General features: G+C 27.4%; 1 protein-coding gene across 9 annotated transcripts in view; it reads left to right on the forward strand.

Moving 5' to 3' along the window:
* LOC142324199 (ketosamine-3-kinase-like) overlaps positions 1-17,559 on the forward strand; it is a 72,367-nt gene that overhangs the window by 36,468 nt on the left and 18,340 nt on the right. For 2 of the 9 annotated variants that reach the window (XM_075364962.1, XM_075364963.1), the window contains exon 6: positions 191-292. The exons of 3 other annotated variants lie outside the window; for them this stretch is intronic. In XM_075364962.1, the coding sequence (XP_075221077.1) occupies positions 191-263 (73 nt within the window). In that variant the 3' untranslated portion in view covers positions 264-292. Of the gene's footprint in view, positions 1-190; positions 10,320-17,559 lie in introns of those variants that run through there. 4 more of the 9 variants (XM_075364960.1, XM_075364959.1, XM_075364958.1 and 1 more) reach the window with 4 other exon arrangements.

Genomic DNA, 17,559 nt, shown 5'->3' on the forward strand with positions numbered 1-17,559 from the left:
AGAAAAGGAAAAAAATAAGGTTAGTGTTATTTCATTTACTTTGTAATTCTGTACTTGGGTTGTTCAAGTTGGTTTTTGATTATAAAAAATACAATATATTGGTACAGAGGAGTATGGGTCTTATAAGTATTGACTTAGAAAAGTTTGTATTTTATTTTGATTATAAATGTATATCCTCTTCTTTGTCCAGGAATCATTTTGGAGGTGGATATCGTGGGTCCAGTATTTCTGTCATGCATAGCCTTTTAAAGAGTGTTGGTTGAATTGATTAAGAAATATTATGTTTGTCAAGGTAGCACAAAATGATATTCATGTTTTATTTATTAATACTTTAATTGTTATAATATGATCTTCAAGGATTTTTTTCATATGGTATTAATGTGCTGATTAAGTCAGCATTGTGTTACTATGCATTTTCTTTTAATTAAGGCTGATTATCTTTATTAGAATTTTTGAAATGTATCAGTTCATTTCTGATAATTAGTTTTTATTAATTATTATTATTGTGATTATTTTATTCTTTCTCAAACAATGGTTGTGAGTTGTGCTGTCATTCTTTTGTTTCTGTCATCTTTAGAAATTTGGTTAAATTAATTCATTATCTTTTTTAATATTAGATCTTGAATTTATTAATGTATTATAATTTAGGGTGATCAAGTTGCAAAGGATATGTATATATTAAAAAAAAAATTAGCAGTATATAGCTCTAGTTACATTTACTTGATGAATTCTATTGAATTTAGATTTTATGGGCCTGTTTGAATTTATAATAATCTAATGTTAATATGGAAGATAAAGTAGTAAAGTGTTTTTATTCTCTTTTTTCATTCACATAGTGGGATATAAGAGGGGTTGCTGAAAAGTTCCTGGCTTTGCCTAGAAAGAATGGAACCAGAGTTTTGAAATTATCCATTTATTCAATATATTCTCCCCTGAGACTGTTAAGCTTGGTACATCGTTGTTGAAGCTTTTCTAGTCTGTGCAATAAAAGTCCTGTGATTGGGTGTGAAACCAGCTCTCAGCAGCCTCTTTGACATCTTCAATGTCCTCAAAATGAATACCCTTCAGGTGTTTCTTCAAGTTCGGAAACAGATAATAGTCCAAAGGGGCTAGGTCTGGTGAGTAGGGAGAATGGTTGACCAGTTGGAAGCCAAGGATCATCAATTTGGAAGCCACAATGTTGGATATGTGTGCAGGTGCATTGTTATGCAACAGAAGTATCCCTTTGCCCAACTTCCCTCAACATTTCTTGTTAAGTGCCTCCTTCAACTGTTCCATCAGGTTTGCATAATATTGTCTTATTATACTAGATCCCTGAAGTAAATTGTCCACTAGCAGAATGCCTTCTTTGTCTCAGAAAACAGACGCCATCACTTTTTTGGCTGATTTCTGGGTGCGGAACTTCTTTGGCCGCAGGGAAAGGCTGTGGCGCCTTTCTTTTGACTGTTCCTTGGTTTCAGGATCATAAATGTGAACCAAGTTTCATTCTCAGTCACTAACCTAGCCAAAAAGGCCTCTGGAGCTTCAAAATGGTGCAAAATGGCTTTGGATGTCTCAACTCGTTCTTTCTGCTGATCACAGTTCAAACATTTGGGCACCCACTTCACTGAAAGCTTGCGCATGTCTAGGATTGTGGTAATAATGAACCAACATGTTCCCTGGAGATGTCCAGTATCTGGGCTATCTTTTTGGCAGATATTCACCGGTCCTCAAGAATGAGCTCATGGACAGCATTGCATATTGCAGTGTCAGTTGCGATTTGAGGGTACCAACTGCGGGGCTCATTTTCAACACTGAAATGGCCAGTCTTGAAATGAGATGTCCAAGTTTTCACAGTACTGTAGGAAACACACTTCTCTCCCAGTGTTTGTGACATCTCACTGTTAATGTCCTTTGCTGACTTTCCCTGGAGAAACAAAAACTTCATGATGCCCATAACTCCACTGATGAGAAGAAACTTGCTTGAGACTCTGTCATATCAGCTTTCACCGACAACAGAAAAAATTGTATGCATCCTGGACACCTGATATTGCACAGTTACATACTATGATTTCAAACTTTCAGATGAGCCCAAAGTTGTTTTTCTATTTCAACCACAAGGCATCAAAACCAGGAACTTTTCAGCATCCCTTTGTATTAAAAAGTAAAATGAGAGACCGTTAATTGCTTTAAATAATGAATTTTTATGTTGTCATAATTATACAAGGAACATTTTGAAAGCTTCTGAATAAGTGTAAACAGTTATGTATAAAGCTGATCATTTTTCAAGTACATTCTTTCCATATGTAAAATTTTCTCTATTAGTTTACTAATAAAGTATTATTTAAAAAAATGCCTTTTGCAGATAAACTATCATCAATGTTTTATTCTACATCTCATTGGAGAGATTTCTCTTTATTTGATTCTTAATATTCACAGCTCGGATCACTGGTAATAACTAAGAATAATTAGTTTCTGTAGGATAATTAAAACTTTTTATAGCTGATGTCTGTTAAACTGTCATTTACATTTAGATTATTGGAGAATAATTGTTATTTTTTAACGCAACTACTAGTTGAGTTTTAATGCTGTTTTACCTGAAATTTTAGAATGGATCAGATCATTTGACACTGGTTTTGCCATTGTAGTTGGTTATTAAAAACTTGTAACAGTTTGATTTTTTTTTTTAAGTTATATGTAGTAGGGCTATTTTTTTAGTTAAAAGTTTGATCACAGCGAACAGAAAATGTATGAGCAAATGTTGTTTGATGCATCTTAAAAGAAAGAAAAAGTTGATTTTTTTCCTGTAAAATGGAGAAGATGGATGTACTTTAATGTCTCTATTGTTAATCTAGATTTTTGTGAAGAAAAAGAGCAGTGATAAGTTAATTTTTAATTATTCAGTGTACATCAATTAACAGATTCAATTTGGTTATTAGAGGTACAGATTTTAATTGTACAATCTATAATGCAGTTTTTTTCAGTGGGAACATTTATCAGTATTAACAACATGCAATTCAGGTTTTATAATGTTAAAATATTGAACAATAAGGAATATTATAAATTGAGATTTTATTTTCTTACATTACTTATGCCTAATTAGCAGAGGCATGGTAACAAAAATAATTTTACTTTCCTGTAAAATTACAGGAAAGTAATATCCTGATTTCATTGTTTTATGAAATAATATTTCATAAAACAATTATTTTTAAAAAAGAAATTAATTTTTTTTATACAATTTGATAATCACATTTTCTTGCTGCCAAATCCTGCACACATTAAAAGTTGTTCATCATCTCCAGTCTACAGAAACATTTATTATTATTTTGCTATTATATCTTATGGAGCTTTACACAATTGGTGCTTTTATACAGTCTGTTTATAAATACAATTTACCTTATTTTCCTATTGAAACATTATTTTTGTTATTTATTTTTTATAAATATATTATGAATTATTATACTTAAATATAACCATTCAATTAGGTCTTAAAAATACATGTATGTATTATTTTATATGAATGTTGCTACTGCAAATGCTCTTTTCATTTATGAATGGAAAAAAAGAAAATTAATCAAACATTTTTAAAGTATTAAGTTTCCTTGAAAAATTAGAGTGGGAGAATATTTATTAGATAAAGATGTATTTAGTTGATTTGATTAGATTAAAAAAATATGAAGGACTTCAAGTTATCAGTGACAGTCTGGTGATAAGTTAAGGCAGTTTAAAGAAAATAACTATTTTTAATTATAATCTGTTCTCCTATTAAAGCAGGTATTGAAAAAAAAATGTTTTAGTTACATAAAGGAAAATGGAAAAAAGGCAAGGATCTTGTGTAGTATGTGGCTACCATCTTTAGTTTTTTATAATTTAATGTCAAATAACTTTACTCTTACCTCTTTGACATTCAGAAGCCTAGAAATTTTCAATGTTACCTGAGACCCAAGATTGAATTAAATGGTTTTCAGCGTCTCCAATAGCTCATTGCCACATCAGCGTGAACAAATTACTTTCTATAAAAATGCCTTGCCCTGAACTTTTGTGTAGTTTTAATGATCCCCGTTAACTTTCTATCAAATTTGTGTGTCCAGATCTCCAAAATTATAAATAATTTACTTGAAATTGTTTGAAACCATTTACCTCCAAATTATTAGTTTGATGTGTGTGCCAAAAGCTGGTTTATAGTATCTTCCTTTCTTTTACATATTGTAAAAGATTTCCACCCTTAAACTTTTGGACAGTTGGTTGGGAACTTTACTTTCACCAGTTTGTTGAACATCCACTGTTGCAGGTAAACGGGAACATAATAATTTTTACTTTCTGAAAATAGTGTTCCACTATTATTCTGGTAGCACCAATTTTATTGTTGCAGTCAGTCAAATCTTTAATGTGATCTGTGAAAATTTCTTATTTATATTTGTTCCTTACAAATATAATATTTATATTTGTAAGCTTAAATTTCTATTTATATTTGTTGCTTACACTGTCCAAACTTTTATTACTTGGTAATTCCCTTTTCATTATTAACCTTTCTTTTTATCTCCATTGAGCTCTTCCAGTACCCAAATATCTGTAATTTTTTACTTTTTCTGTTCTTCTGTCACTTGTCCTTACCACTAAATCCTCTTTGTTGTTTACTTCCATTAGTTTGGTTTTCCTGAATTTATTTTCATTCCTCCCCTGCATCTATTTTTCATTCTCCCCTAATGCATTTTTTTTGTCCTGCTTTACTTATTCCTTCTCTTTCTTCTAACATATTCCTTATTGTATCTTCAATTTAAATTTTGAACAGTGTTGATGAGACGCAGTATCCTTACCTTGACTAGACCCACCCAGTTAGTCATGTTCTTATTTAATTTCATGTTACATTAAGTGAGGACTCAATGTATATCATCTAATATATTAATATGAATAAATAATAAAATAAATTTAAATTGGATCGATGAAAATTCTGTAGAGAATTAATGTAAAATTAAAAAAGAACTTGTGTTATAAATTTTATTCCCCATCGCATGCAGCCACCCATTATAAATCCTGATCTCCCAAAACTGACATTTCAAGAGCTTTCTTTTTTGGTTCAGCTTTTTCTGAAATTTATAGAAATAAATCCGGCTGCCCCCCTTCTGCTTGGATGGCCAAGGCCATAAAAACCTTTTTATTCTTTTTTTTTTGCTGAAGGAGTAACCAGATGAAAAAGATTGTTAGACTCATCCTTAGCAATGTCTGGTAAAATGCAGGAATAAAATTCAAATTTATGATTGGAATCGTTGGAGAGTATAGTCTCATATAACCTTTTTCATAAAGAAATAAGAAAAAAATGGTGTGGGAGATGGCAAATCTCAAAATGTGTAATAAAAAGTCTCATATAAAAGTTTTTTGTTTGTTATTGTGTAACTTAATTATTTATGTAATAATTAAGTTAATTTTTTATACTGTAAGTTTTGTTTGTTTACACTTTTTTAGAATAATTTGATTACTGAGAGAATTGTTTGAGGTCTTGGTTATTTATTCAAATCTGTACTGATATAAGATTTTGTTAATTTTATATATTAGTTACAGTTTCTATATTAATTGCTACATAAAAAACCAAAGTAAATATTTATTGACATTTTTTCAGGTTTCTTTTTGAGAAATTATTTATGTAAATTCAGTACAAGGTAACCAACCGTGTTAAAATATTATTTTCTTAGTACGATGATAGTCTATAGTATAAATAACGTGTAAGAAATTAAATAGGCTCTAAACTGCATATCTTAATTATACTGTGTATGACTTACTTGCAATTATTATGTAAAGCACAAATAATTATTTTTAGAAGTAGACATGTAAATGTATTGTATATTAACTGTAGCTAATCTTTATATCAATTTTAGTAATAGTGTAATAGTTATTAAAGGTAAGAAAAACAATTCTAAAAGTATAATATTTTCTTTCAAATGATGTTACTTTATTGCAACATATGTTATATATATATAACATAGTATAAACATTAATGTTAAGTCTATAAATAAGGCTGTTATAAGGGTGAAATATTTCAGCTGTTTTCACATAGAATAATGTATTTTGATGCTCTTCTGCCATATTACATGATATATATTTCTTATTAATTGTGGTAAATTTGCTGTTTTGTATATATATTTTTCTATATTATAGTTTAGTTATATACATACAACAGTTGTAGCAAAATTTACTGTTTGTAATTGTGTCAAAAGATCTACTCTGAAAACCATCTTTGTTCAGAAATTTATATGTAACTATATCATTTATAGGTAAGTGTTGTGATACCTGGCTGTTGTAGGACCAAAACTACTTGTTAGTTGTTATTGTATTGTATTGTATTAAGTGATAGAATATTATTATTAATATTTGTGGTTGTTAATGAACTCAAAAAGTTAAATAAATTACAAAAAAAAATTTATTTAGTAATTTTTTTATGCAGATAAATTCTTTTAAAATAATGTGCTGCATACATTAACATCACAGTTCTGTAATCTTGCATAAGGGAATATATTTTAACCCTTTAAAGATCAACAGTCTGAACAGTTCTGAACCAGTGTTCAAAACTGCATCTACAGGATTCGTATCTCTTTAACATTACTTCATTTCTACCATCTATATTTGGCTGTCATGTACCTGAAATTATTAAAAAATTAAACATCTGTATGTTATATATATATATATATATATATATATATATATCTTTTTAATATTCAGATAATTCATTAACATTTTGATCACTATGTTGATAAAATTTAATATTATATGAAATATAAACCACCAAAACACAGTAATTAGATAAGTAAAACTTACCATATTATTTTCCAATAACCGGTTTTTGTGGTATCAAGCATCTTCATTGGGAATTAAATTCTATGCTTATTTCATTGAAACATATTCTCTAATGATTTGTCATATTTTTTTGAAACTATATTTTCTATTGTGAAATTTTTAATATTATAAGCATATATGTAATTTTTCTATCCGGTGCTGGAATAATTTATTAAATTAATTTAATCTAATTACGTTGTTCTGATTGTTTATATTTCTTTTAATATTAAATTTATTTATATATAAAAGAATTCACATTCAGTCACTTTTTATTTTATTTTTACTTGTATTCTTTCTTTAAATCCTTAAAATTTATTAATACTGATCATTACATATAACATCCAGAAGGTGGAAGGAAACAGCAGATTGTTATATAAAACTAAATATAAGTGTTTTTATCTGTTTAAGTTAAATTAAAATGACAGCATTCAGAGAAGTATTGCAGTATTTTTTTTTTATTTTTTATTATATTTAAAACAAAACAACTTGATAACAAAAGGAAAGGATTAAAATTATTATGTACAAGGACCGATAACTTACTTTGCATAACTTTTTTTATTTCTATGCATTTATTAATTGGGACCATATAAAAATTTATACCTTTTTGAGATAACTAGGTAACATAAGTACATTTTCTTTCTCTTTTTTAATTTGACCTGAAATATCTGTTTTTGGAATACTAAACTGCATGAATAGTAAAAGTAAACATGTAGATAGTAATTATGTATAAGTTTTCACATCTATTTAAACATGTCTTATTCATATTTAAAACATTTGGTATAGATTGCTTTAAGATTACCTTTAAATACTTGTTTAGTAATTTTTGTATGATATTCATTTGTGTTTTTATATTTGTGATTGTTAAGTAATTATTAATCTTCATGTTGGCTCATTATTAAAGAGACTGTCGATGGTAATGGTAGTTATGATGCATTTTTCCTTGCTCATGAAATGTGACTGTGAAATCTTAGGCTTATTGTATTAAGTACTGTTTTATATATATATTTTTTTTTAACCTTAACAATTATTTAAGCTATAAGTTTACAAGAAATTTTTGTCTTAACACCAGAAAAGCAAGACATTTTTATTGGCTATTACCATTCTCATTCTTAATTTGATAGTTCTTGTATTTTACTTACTGATCAATTTTTGGAATAAGTTATATCACATTATTTTTTAATGATTCTTTTTATTCAAGTTGATTTTACTATGTATTCTTTTTATTAGTACAATGTAAAACTGTTTTACCTTGTATAATACTGATTTTTGTTTCTGTATATTGAATTTTACAGGTATAGTGTAACCCTGCTATAACGCAGTTATTGGGGTACTTAGGTGACACCCGCGTTATTTCGAGAAGTAAATTTTAAACCACAAAAGGGATCAATTAAAAAATAGGCAAAAAATTAAGCAATAATGGTTTAATAGAAAAACTCAATACAGTTTAATGCGTATTTACATAGAAACAAGTTAAGTGGGGAAGATAACTATTTTTTCTTTGAATGTAAATTATTTTTTAAAATAAGAAGTTATTGTTTTTTATTTTTTCTTGATAATATATGACTGTACACTTTGTAAATGCAATAAATGACGATCATCACTATCACTTAGTTGCTCCATCCATGTTGTTATACTATTTATATTTTCCAGAATGTCTTTTATTGAGGGTGTAGACTTCTCTGTAACAGCGACCTCTGCAACACCTTCCTCTTCTTCCTCCGACAAATTATTGTTAGGTTGTAGAACAAAGTTTACAATTTCTTCATCAGTCATGTAATGGGCAACAGATGTTTGATTGTCTTCTTGAACCCACTCATTGAGATCATTTACAGACAATTCTTGTCCAGTTGAATTTGACGATTCCAGTGCGTGTTCATCAGTAAAAATATGAACATTTCCTGTTTCAATGTCTTCTTTATTACTCTGTGAAAATACCAACCAATAATTTTTAAGTGTAATAGAATGTATGTTACTCCATGCTGTTCCAGCACTGTATACAACATACACAGTTTTAAGAAATTCTGTGTTGATGATAGCGGTCAGTAGGTCTTGTCAGTAATAAACTTTAAACGCCTGAATAACTCCTCGGTCTAATGGTTTGATCAAAGATGTGGTGTTGTTGGTTTAAAACATTGCGATTATTTTCCCATCTTTAGATTTCAGCAAGTCAGTAGGCAGATGAGCAGGGCAATTGGCAAGAAGTAATAAAGCTTTTTCTTCCAGCATACTGTGCCTTGTACAGGCAGCACATTGATGGTCTTGTTGCTGTTACAGAAAATGAGTCATGTGCAGTATATCATAAGAATTTCTCCTATTACTGTATTAGAATCATAGTTAAGTTTTATTGAACATGTTTTTGGGAATTCCAAGGCTTTAAAATTCTTTGTGACTAATTGACAGATGTTATATTAGAAGCGTATTGTTGACAGTTTCAAAGGATTTATGGTGGGTTTTACACCAATATTGAATACAGTGGTATGGTGACTAAGCATTTCTTCATCCTATTTTATTTTTTTCAGTTATTTTTTGGGGGACAGGTGTTATATCTGTGGGGATCTGTGTTATATCTGTATCCACTGTATATTGAATCGCATTATAGTGAGGCTGTACTATATTACATTATTTTAATACGTTTTTCCAAGATTAATAAGTAAGCTGTTATTATCACAAATATAGAACTAGCATCATCCAAGTAAAACAGGTTATAAAATAAAAACGTTTTAAAAAATGAAAATCTATTTAAGCTAGCTAGATATGTGTGGAAAGACAGATATTTCATAATACTGAAATATCATGATCTCACCGTAAAATAAATTTAAAGATGTTACAAAAACATTACTAAGATAAATCTTATTAAACTCAGCAGTAGTCTAATCATATATTTTTCTTAAGACAGTGGATAGTCAGCTAAGCAATAAAATAAATGCTGGGTAATAAATAAATCACACACTAAATAGATTGTTATTTATTTTGGAAGATGAAAAGTAGGCTACAATAATATAGAAGGGCTTTCTAAATTTAGAAAAGAAATGCATTCATAAGAAATAGTTAATCCCAGATTTCAAAACCTTTGAATTCTTTCGAAAAACACATCCACAAACACAGGTTTATTTATTATAATTATTTACCTAATAAATTATAATAGTGTTTCTTTACAGTAAAGTGTAAGAATTTTCTAGTGTAATAAGATTTATTTGGGGCCTACATTGTAGAATTTTCTTGAATACGCATTCAATAATTTTCTTCTACATCTTCTCTTACATTTAAGTACTGTGTGTATTGGTATTAAAGTGCGAAATATTTTCTAAGAATGTATTCTATTAAACAGATGTATAATTATATTATACATAAAATGTTTTTGCCATTAAATTAACAGCTTTTTCTAGTATTAGGTATCACACAATAATTTTGTGATCTTAAAGAAATATTTCTACAAGTCATTTATTTTGTCAATTAATTAAACGTCACAAGAGCTCAAATTTAAGAAAAAATATTACATAAAAAATAGGAAAATTTTAATTCTGTAAAAGATTCAAAATTATTTACTTTTAACTGTCATTATCATTAATTCATTTTCATATTGAATTAATTACAAATATTTACCATATTATATTAGAAAATGTATCTGTTTTTAGGCAATGTAATTTTAAAAAATGAAGTAATAAAATTGCTATGAACGTATTTTGTGTGTAAAGTTGGTGGTAATTAATTTTATGTTAATTTTATTGAATTTTTTTTTCATCTTCTTTATTTTGTTACACGTTAGAAAAACATCAATTAATGCCAAATATAAAATTATTTATTGATATTTATTTTATTTTTTTTTTACTCATACTATAAATAGGGTCATCAAATATACATTATTTACAAGCAAACAGGAACAGATATTTTATGATAAATTAACAAAGTAATACACATTATATTCTGGTAAATTACATGCAAAACAATGTAAGATTCCATGGAACACTCATCTAATGATACTAATTTATTGATGTTATTGAAACTTTTGTTAATTAGCCATGGATTATTAAAATAAAGGCCTTTCACTAAAGTAGAGTAATTTAAGGAATCATAGTAATAAAATTTCTTATGATATAACTCCTATTAATGTTAAATTGAAAAACAATAACATACTCAAAATCGGAACACTCTTGTTTTCTACTTTATTTCAGTTACCACATAACGTAGCTGTTACTTTGGACATATAATGTTAGTTTATGTATTTTTCAAACACAAAATTGTATCAGAAATGTCTTTGGTTTTGTTTTATCTTGTATATGCTTAAAAAAAAAAAATAGTTTTTTTTATAATTGTTGTTCACCTTTCTAAGTTTAGGAAGATCTTTTTATCATTACCAAAAATTGTTTGTTGTTTCAACAGTAAGATAATTACTTTTGTCGACCTACTGGGACTCTACATTTATTTTTAATAATATAAAAAATTACTGAGTATTTTTGGAGGGAAGATATATTATAATTTACACACTGTCTGGAAGTAAGGAATGTGTACAAATTTGAAACTATCCTGCAATTTACTTCTGTGTACACCTAACTGAATAAATTTTTACATTACAAAATTTCAGTACCTGCAGTGTTTTAAAAATTAGTCTTTTTATTTATTCATTTATTTTTTAAATCTTTATATTTCAGAATTATTTCCTGATCAAAAAAAAAGAAAATATTGTTGCAAAATATTGAAATTATTGCTGTTTTGTGAAAATATAAACATGATCTAATTAAAATAAAAAAAACACTTGATTATTAATAAAATTTCATATAATATAAAAATCTTCTCAAGCAATAAATAAGAATTCCTAGAAAGTAATTAGTTTATAATCTTTTTTGTTTAAAACATAGCCAAAAGTTAGTATGTATGAGCATATATTTTACAGAACTTATTGCTTGTGTAACTTAAAACGTTAGGTTAACTTTTAACTTAAAATAGTTTCTTTTTTTTACATATTTGCAAACCTTTCATTTCACAACATGGTTAATGATACTTTTTTCATTTTATAAAAGAATTTTCCCACGTAACTTAAACAGAGACTTTTTTTATATGGAAGATTAATTACCTACTTACCTACTTGTGTAATTTAAGATAGTTTTTGTTTGTTTTCATAATTACCTAATAGTTTATTAGACATAATGATATATAGCCTGTTGTCATTCTGTCTGATACTCAAAATATAAAGATACAAACAAATTAATTGTGGAAAATGTAAGAAAATTGTAAAAAGTAGTTATTATTTCTGGAGATACATAACTTATCCTCGGTAACAGAATCTACACATCATTTCTCCAAAATCTGTTTTCTGTTATTTTTATCAAGAAAACCGATTTCTCTACATTGTATTTCTTGTGAATGATTTTCTTTATGTGGATGTTGTTATCTAGGCTTTTAATATTTTAAATGCAACTAAAAGATTAAAATAAAATAAACTTAACAAGATCCAATCTGAAAAGGAAAAAACTTTTTCAATTCTTCTTAAAATTTTTGAAGCCATTGCAAAATTAAAAATTTAATACTTCTAACTTCTTTATCCTTATTTTAGTGTAAAATCCTTGCCAAGTTGTTAATTGTATTTAATCTTATGCAAACTTCAGAAAGTAGAAAATAAAAAAGTTGTATCTTACTGTAGAATACTGTTAAGTATTTTCAAGTTTTTCTTTAGATGATGGATTCTTCTTTTAAGTGCAGTTGCTCCAAAAATTAAGATATGGTTTGAAACTTTGGACATATATTTTTATAAATATAATTAACCTTTTCACAATTTTGTTTTACTAATGAGAGGATGAGACAGTAAATTCTGGAAACAGATGATTAATTTAATGCTGCAAATTATCTATTGCGAATACTTTTCAGCAAAACTACTTCACATGAAAAGAGTTCAATGGTTTTTTTGTTTTTTTTTTAAGGGACCAGGATACTGAGCTTGCTATTTTTTTAAAATTTTGCCCTACCTGTTTGTAACATTTTATCTGTCTCCGTTGTCACAGCTTTAGGTTTTAATGTATTAAGATTCAACCAATGGGGTAATGAAATACATATATTTGTATTGGTAATCAAACTACTTTACAAGTGTGTATTGGTGAACTGGCAAGTATACAGATTTGTTTTGTAGGATTAATAAAATTAAATTTAGTCATTGGGATTATTTACTTATATTAGAATAATTTTTTGTATTATAAAAGGTAATATGCAAGCAATAATCTAGCTGCCATAAACAAACACTATATCAGACTTCAGTCATTAGAACCAGACTTTTAAAGCTTTTAAATTCATTGATGTTTAATTATATTTTAAACTAGCTTAAATTTTTATGTTTTGAGTTTAGGAACTGAATCTACGTTAGTATAGGATATGACATGAAATTACCCATAACCATTTTTTAAAGAACACTGTTAGCATTTTACTGCCATATGTGCAGTTATTTATTTTCATTGTATTATATTAATCTTATTACATTTACACCATGAGATGGTAACATTTCTTATGAGTAATTGTGTAGTTATAGTTAAACGGTTTTAAAAAAAAAAATTTATAACTATTTGACTTCAATTATGTGAAAGTTTTGCACTGTATTGTGAAATATAATTTTTTGGGGTATTTGTATTTTTTTTTAATATAAAATATATGTTGTCTTTATTTATCATACTTTGTTGTCTTTGTTCATCATAACTTTTTTTTTCAACTTTTACTCTTAAAAAAAACCCCTACAATATTTTAAGTTCTGAGTTTTTAAAAATTAATCTATTTCTTATTCCCTGGTTTACAAAACAGGATTTATTGGAAAATTACCTGTACTCTTATCTTATTCATTAGTTAATTAACTATTTTAATGTAATGTTAAATAAAAATTTTAACAGTAAATTTTGCTACAAAAATTAGAATTGAGAAATTGCAATCACTACTTACATAATTGTAGGTCTTTATATTTATAATGTCAATTATAAATAGTGTTGTAAATAATGTAATGGTTGTAAATAATGTCTCTAAAAGTGTGTGTAGTATGTTTAATTTTTTCATGGTGGTAATTCTAGAACTGATTATTAATTAAAAAAAGTTAATGAATTTTTTTGTCCTTGACAGCAGTGACGAAAAATAAATAAAAGTATGGTTTTAAATATAATGGAAATTTTGCACTCGTCAAAATATTTTCAGCTACACTTGGGCTATCAACGGCTATGAAACTGTTCCTACTCAGAGGTCTACATTAGTCTAATAAGATGTCATTGTAAATAATAAGCATATAAAACCATTTTACGGTCATGTACATTCAGCATTTGTTATATCAGGTTATAACTACAGTAGAACCCCAGACCAACTTTGAAACATGCTGTATTATGATATTCTAAAAACTTAAAATAAAGGAAGACATATTAATTTTGTTTACGTGAGTTTTTGGAGTGAAATATTTGATTATTACTGAAGAGATAAACAACATTTTCTCACAATACTACACTGATGTAACAAAATAAAACATTGTAGTTTTTTTGTAAATAAAATGTTCATAATACAAGCAAAATTCATAGACTTACGTATACTGTATAATATTGTATTACTGTGCAATGGTTTTAAAAAACACTGCAATTAAACTCTTTTATCTCTGTTATGGCCAGTTACCATAATAAAAAAGTAACTGCACATCAAAACAGATTTATTATAAACTGAAAAAGTCTTTCTTTTTTGTTGTTTTAAAGTCAACATCCTGAACTTGGCTGAAAGCAGTTGTAATTCTATCCTTTGCCAACTTAGTACCAGTAACATTTTAAAATTTTGATGCAAGAGTTTTTTACAGGAGCATCTTGTAATTTAACCCTAAGTATTTTACAGTTTATCAGGTTTCAGATTACTATCTTCAGCTAGCTTTTTAAATTTTACCACAAATTCATTTGCAACAGCATCATCAGCTGACAATTTTTCCTCAGTGATGGCAACTTGTCGAATTCCGTGACGCTTCTTCCACTGGTGAAGCCATCCCTCACTTGCTGTGGGGATTTTTCATCTTCCCCCTCCAGTTTCTTGTACAAAACCGTTGCTTTTTCTTTAATAATGGGTCCAGATAAAAGAGTTCCTTTTCCAGCATTCTTGGCAGAACCAAAGCCATAATGCACCCTCTAAGAGTTCTGATTTAGGTTTTCTCAGCATTTTTTTGGTTTTTTAACGTGTCTTCTTTCAACAGTTGTGTATGTGCTTCGAGGGCCTTTCTGTTTTTCCTTCAATTTTTAATTGTGATAATGCCAATTCCCAATTCTAAATAAAAATTTTGCACACTCACCCTTAAGTCATTCAGGTACTTAAAGCTTCTATTGCAATGAACACACTGCATGTTTTCGTATTTGAGTAACCAGTAGTGAACATTCACAATAAATAATAGATTCAATGGCCTGCTCGCAAAATTTACGGTAACAGTGACACTATTAATACACTTATGTTTAATGGACAAACTACTGTACTGTACTGTTTAAAACAAATTTTTATTCCATGTATATATACAAGATTGTATAGTGTAGTACAATATGTACTTCCCCTGATATGATGTGATAATATGACATATCAGTTTTGGTGATTGAACACATAACAAGTTCAAGCATGCTGCATGTACCTGTTGAGCTACAGTATTGTACTTTGTCGGTCAGATATACCGAGGAGTTTGTTATAAAGAGGTCACATATACGGGGGGGGGGGGTGCATGCTACTGTACATTAAAAGTTACCTGCAAGTTTTATACATGTACAATAAAGAATATGTTTCAATAATACAGAATACAACACACAGAAACACATTTTTAATGTTGTACAAACCTTTGAAATGTATAATCTGCATTTGCATACACAAGGTTTTCCATTAATTGTAAGAGGTTTGGCCCAGTTATATGAAATATCTAAGTAAAAGATTGAGAAAAAATAGTAAATAACTCCTTTATGCTGCTATTTTTCCACTTTAATTATTAAACATTAGCATTTTATCATATTATAACATATGGAAGGAAATTATTTTTAAAAAATGATATATTTACTTTACTACAATCATTTTATTCAGGAACAAGTAATTTGGACCAATAATAATGAAAATATTGATCTTGATTATAACAGCGATAACACTGTAAAAATGTTTTATCTTTATTTTCACTAAGGACTTCAGTGAATATGACGAATCCAGTAAATTAGTGAAGCAATAACTGTCATAAGATATGCCAGAACTTTTGAGATAATGAAGTGGTTATTAAAGTATTTTGAGAGGCAGGCAAGTGATATTAAAGTACCTATAAGTTTAAGGTACCTGAAAATCATTTTGAATTTTTTAAAAAATGATCAGTTAAATAATAACAATCTTTTTAAATAATAATTTTGTAAATAATTTCTGTTATTTTAATTATTTGTTTGTCCAAAATTATTATTTAATTCATTTTTAATTTTGCACCCATCATTGCTTAATTTCAGTAAATTATGGGTTTGTTTTATTAAACATAATTATTTATTGACATTTTACTGTAACCTTGCTACTTTTGTGGAATGGTCATGATATTAGGAAATTCAATTTAGTATTTTACCAGTACTTTATATAACTGTTGAATTTTTTGGTTAAATTTCTTTATTAACAAAGTATTAATAAGATAGTATGCATAATTGGTAAACACAATTTAACTTTTTTTTGTTAGTTTATTTTAAATAGAGAAATAAAGACACTAGTTAGGTTAAAATTTTGAATACTGTATCTATAAATAGAAACTAGAACATTAAAAATAACTTTAATTAATCAGAACATTTCTCTGATGTAGACCAAGTGTTGTTCTGTGAAGTCCACGTTATCAGGTTTCTACTGTATAATAAACGAACAGTCAGTTCAAAACACTCAAATTATATTTTACTAATTAAAAGATATGATGGATACAACTTTACTAAAATCACAATAATAATAAAAAGTAATAATAACAATTATAAATGCACTATTGTACAGCTAAAAACACTTTTAATGTTAAAAACTTAATTCATTTTAAGTAAAAAAATCTGAAATTTGTATTAAACATAAATACAAAACATAAAGTTTTTATGAAAACTGTTTATTTAAATAAAGTCTGAAATTTTAAATGAGTTGTCAGAAATATATATACTTTATTTCAAAATGTTTGAGCTATGAGTTAGTAATTTCTACTTAATAAATAAAAATTATATTTTAATAATTAATTTATTTTAATGTCATTAATTCTAGAATGATGAAAGAACCTCTATGTTATTTATAATGAACGGTTTGACAGACCAATCCTTAAAAATAAATAAATATATTCTTTAAAAAAAGTGTTTTATTTAAAGTAATGTTACAGTATATATAGTGTTTTACAAAGTTTTTAGACTTTTAGCTTAATGTAAATTGAACAAGTAGTGCATGTAAAAGCACAGAGACGATTAGTTCCTTCTTATTTTGGCTGACAAAAAGTGCAGATTTTTTTTTGGTGCACTAACATCTTCTTAATTTTTACTGGTCATACCAAGGATTTCTTCAATATTGCATTTTCCTTGTGATAGTTGATATTTTTGCCTCTGTTGAAGGTGTGTTTTTGTCAGCTGGATACTGATATCTTTTATCATTTGTAAAATCTTGACATCTGTTTCTTCTTATTTTAAATCGATTAATGAACATATATTACATATGAATTTATTATAATACTAGTTTTATGCCATAGAATATACGTAGAGACCAAGACATAGTGGCACACAGTTTAGCAGACGAATTAACAGCACCTTAATGTAA

This window comes from Lycorma delicatula, chromosome 4 (genome assembly GCF_047948215.1).
Source record: "Lycorma delicatula isolate Av1 chromosome 4, ASM4794821v1, whole genome shotgun sequence".
NCBI classification, from domain to species: domain Eukaryota; kingdom Metazoa; phylum Arthropoda; class Insecta; order Hemiptera; family Fulgoridae; genus Lycorma; species Lycorma delicatula.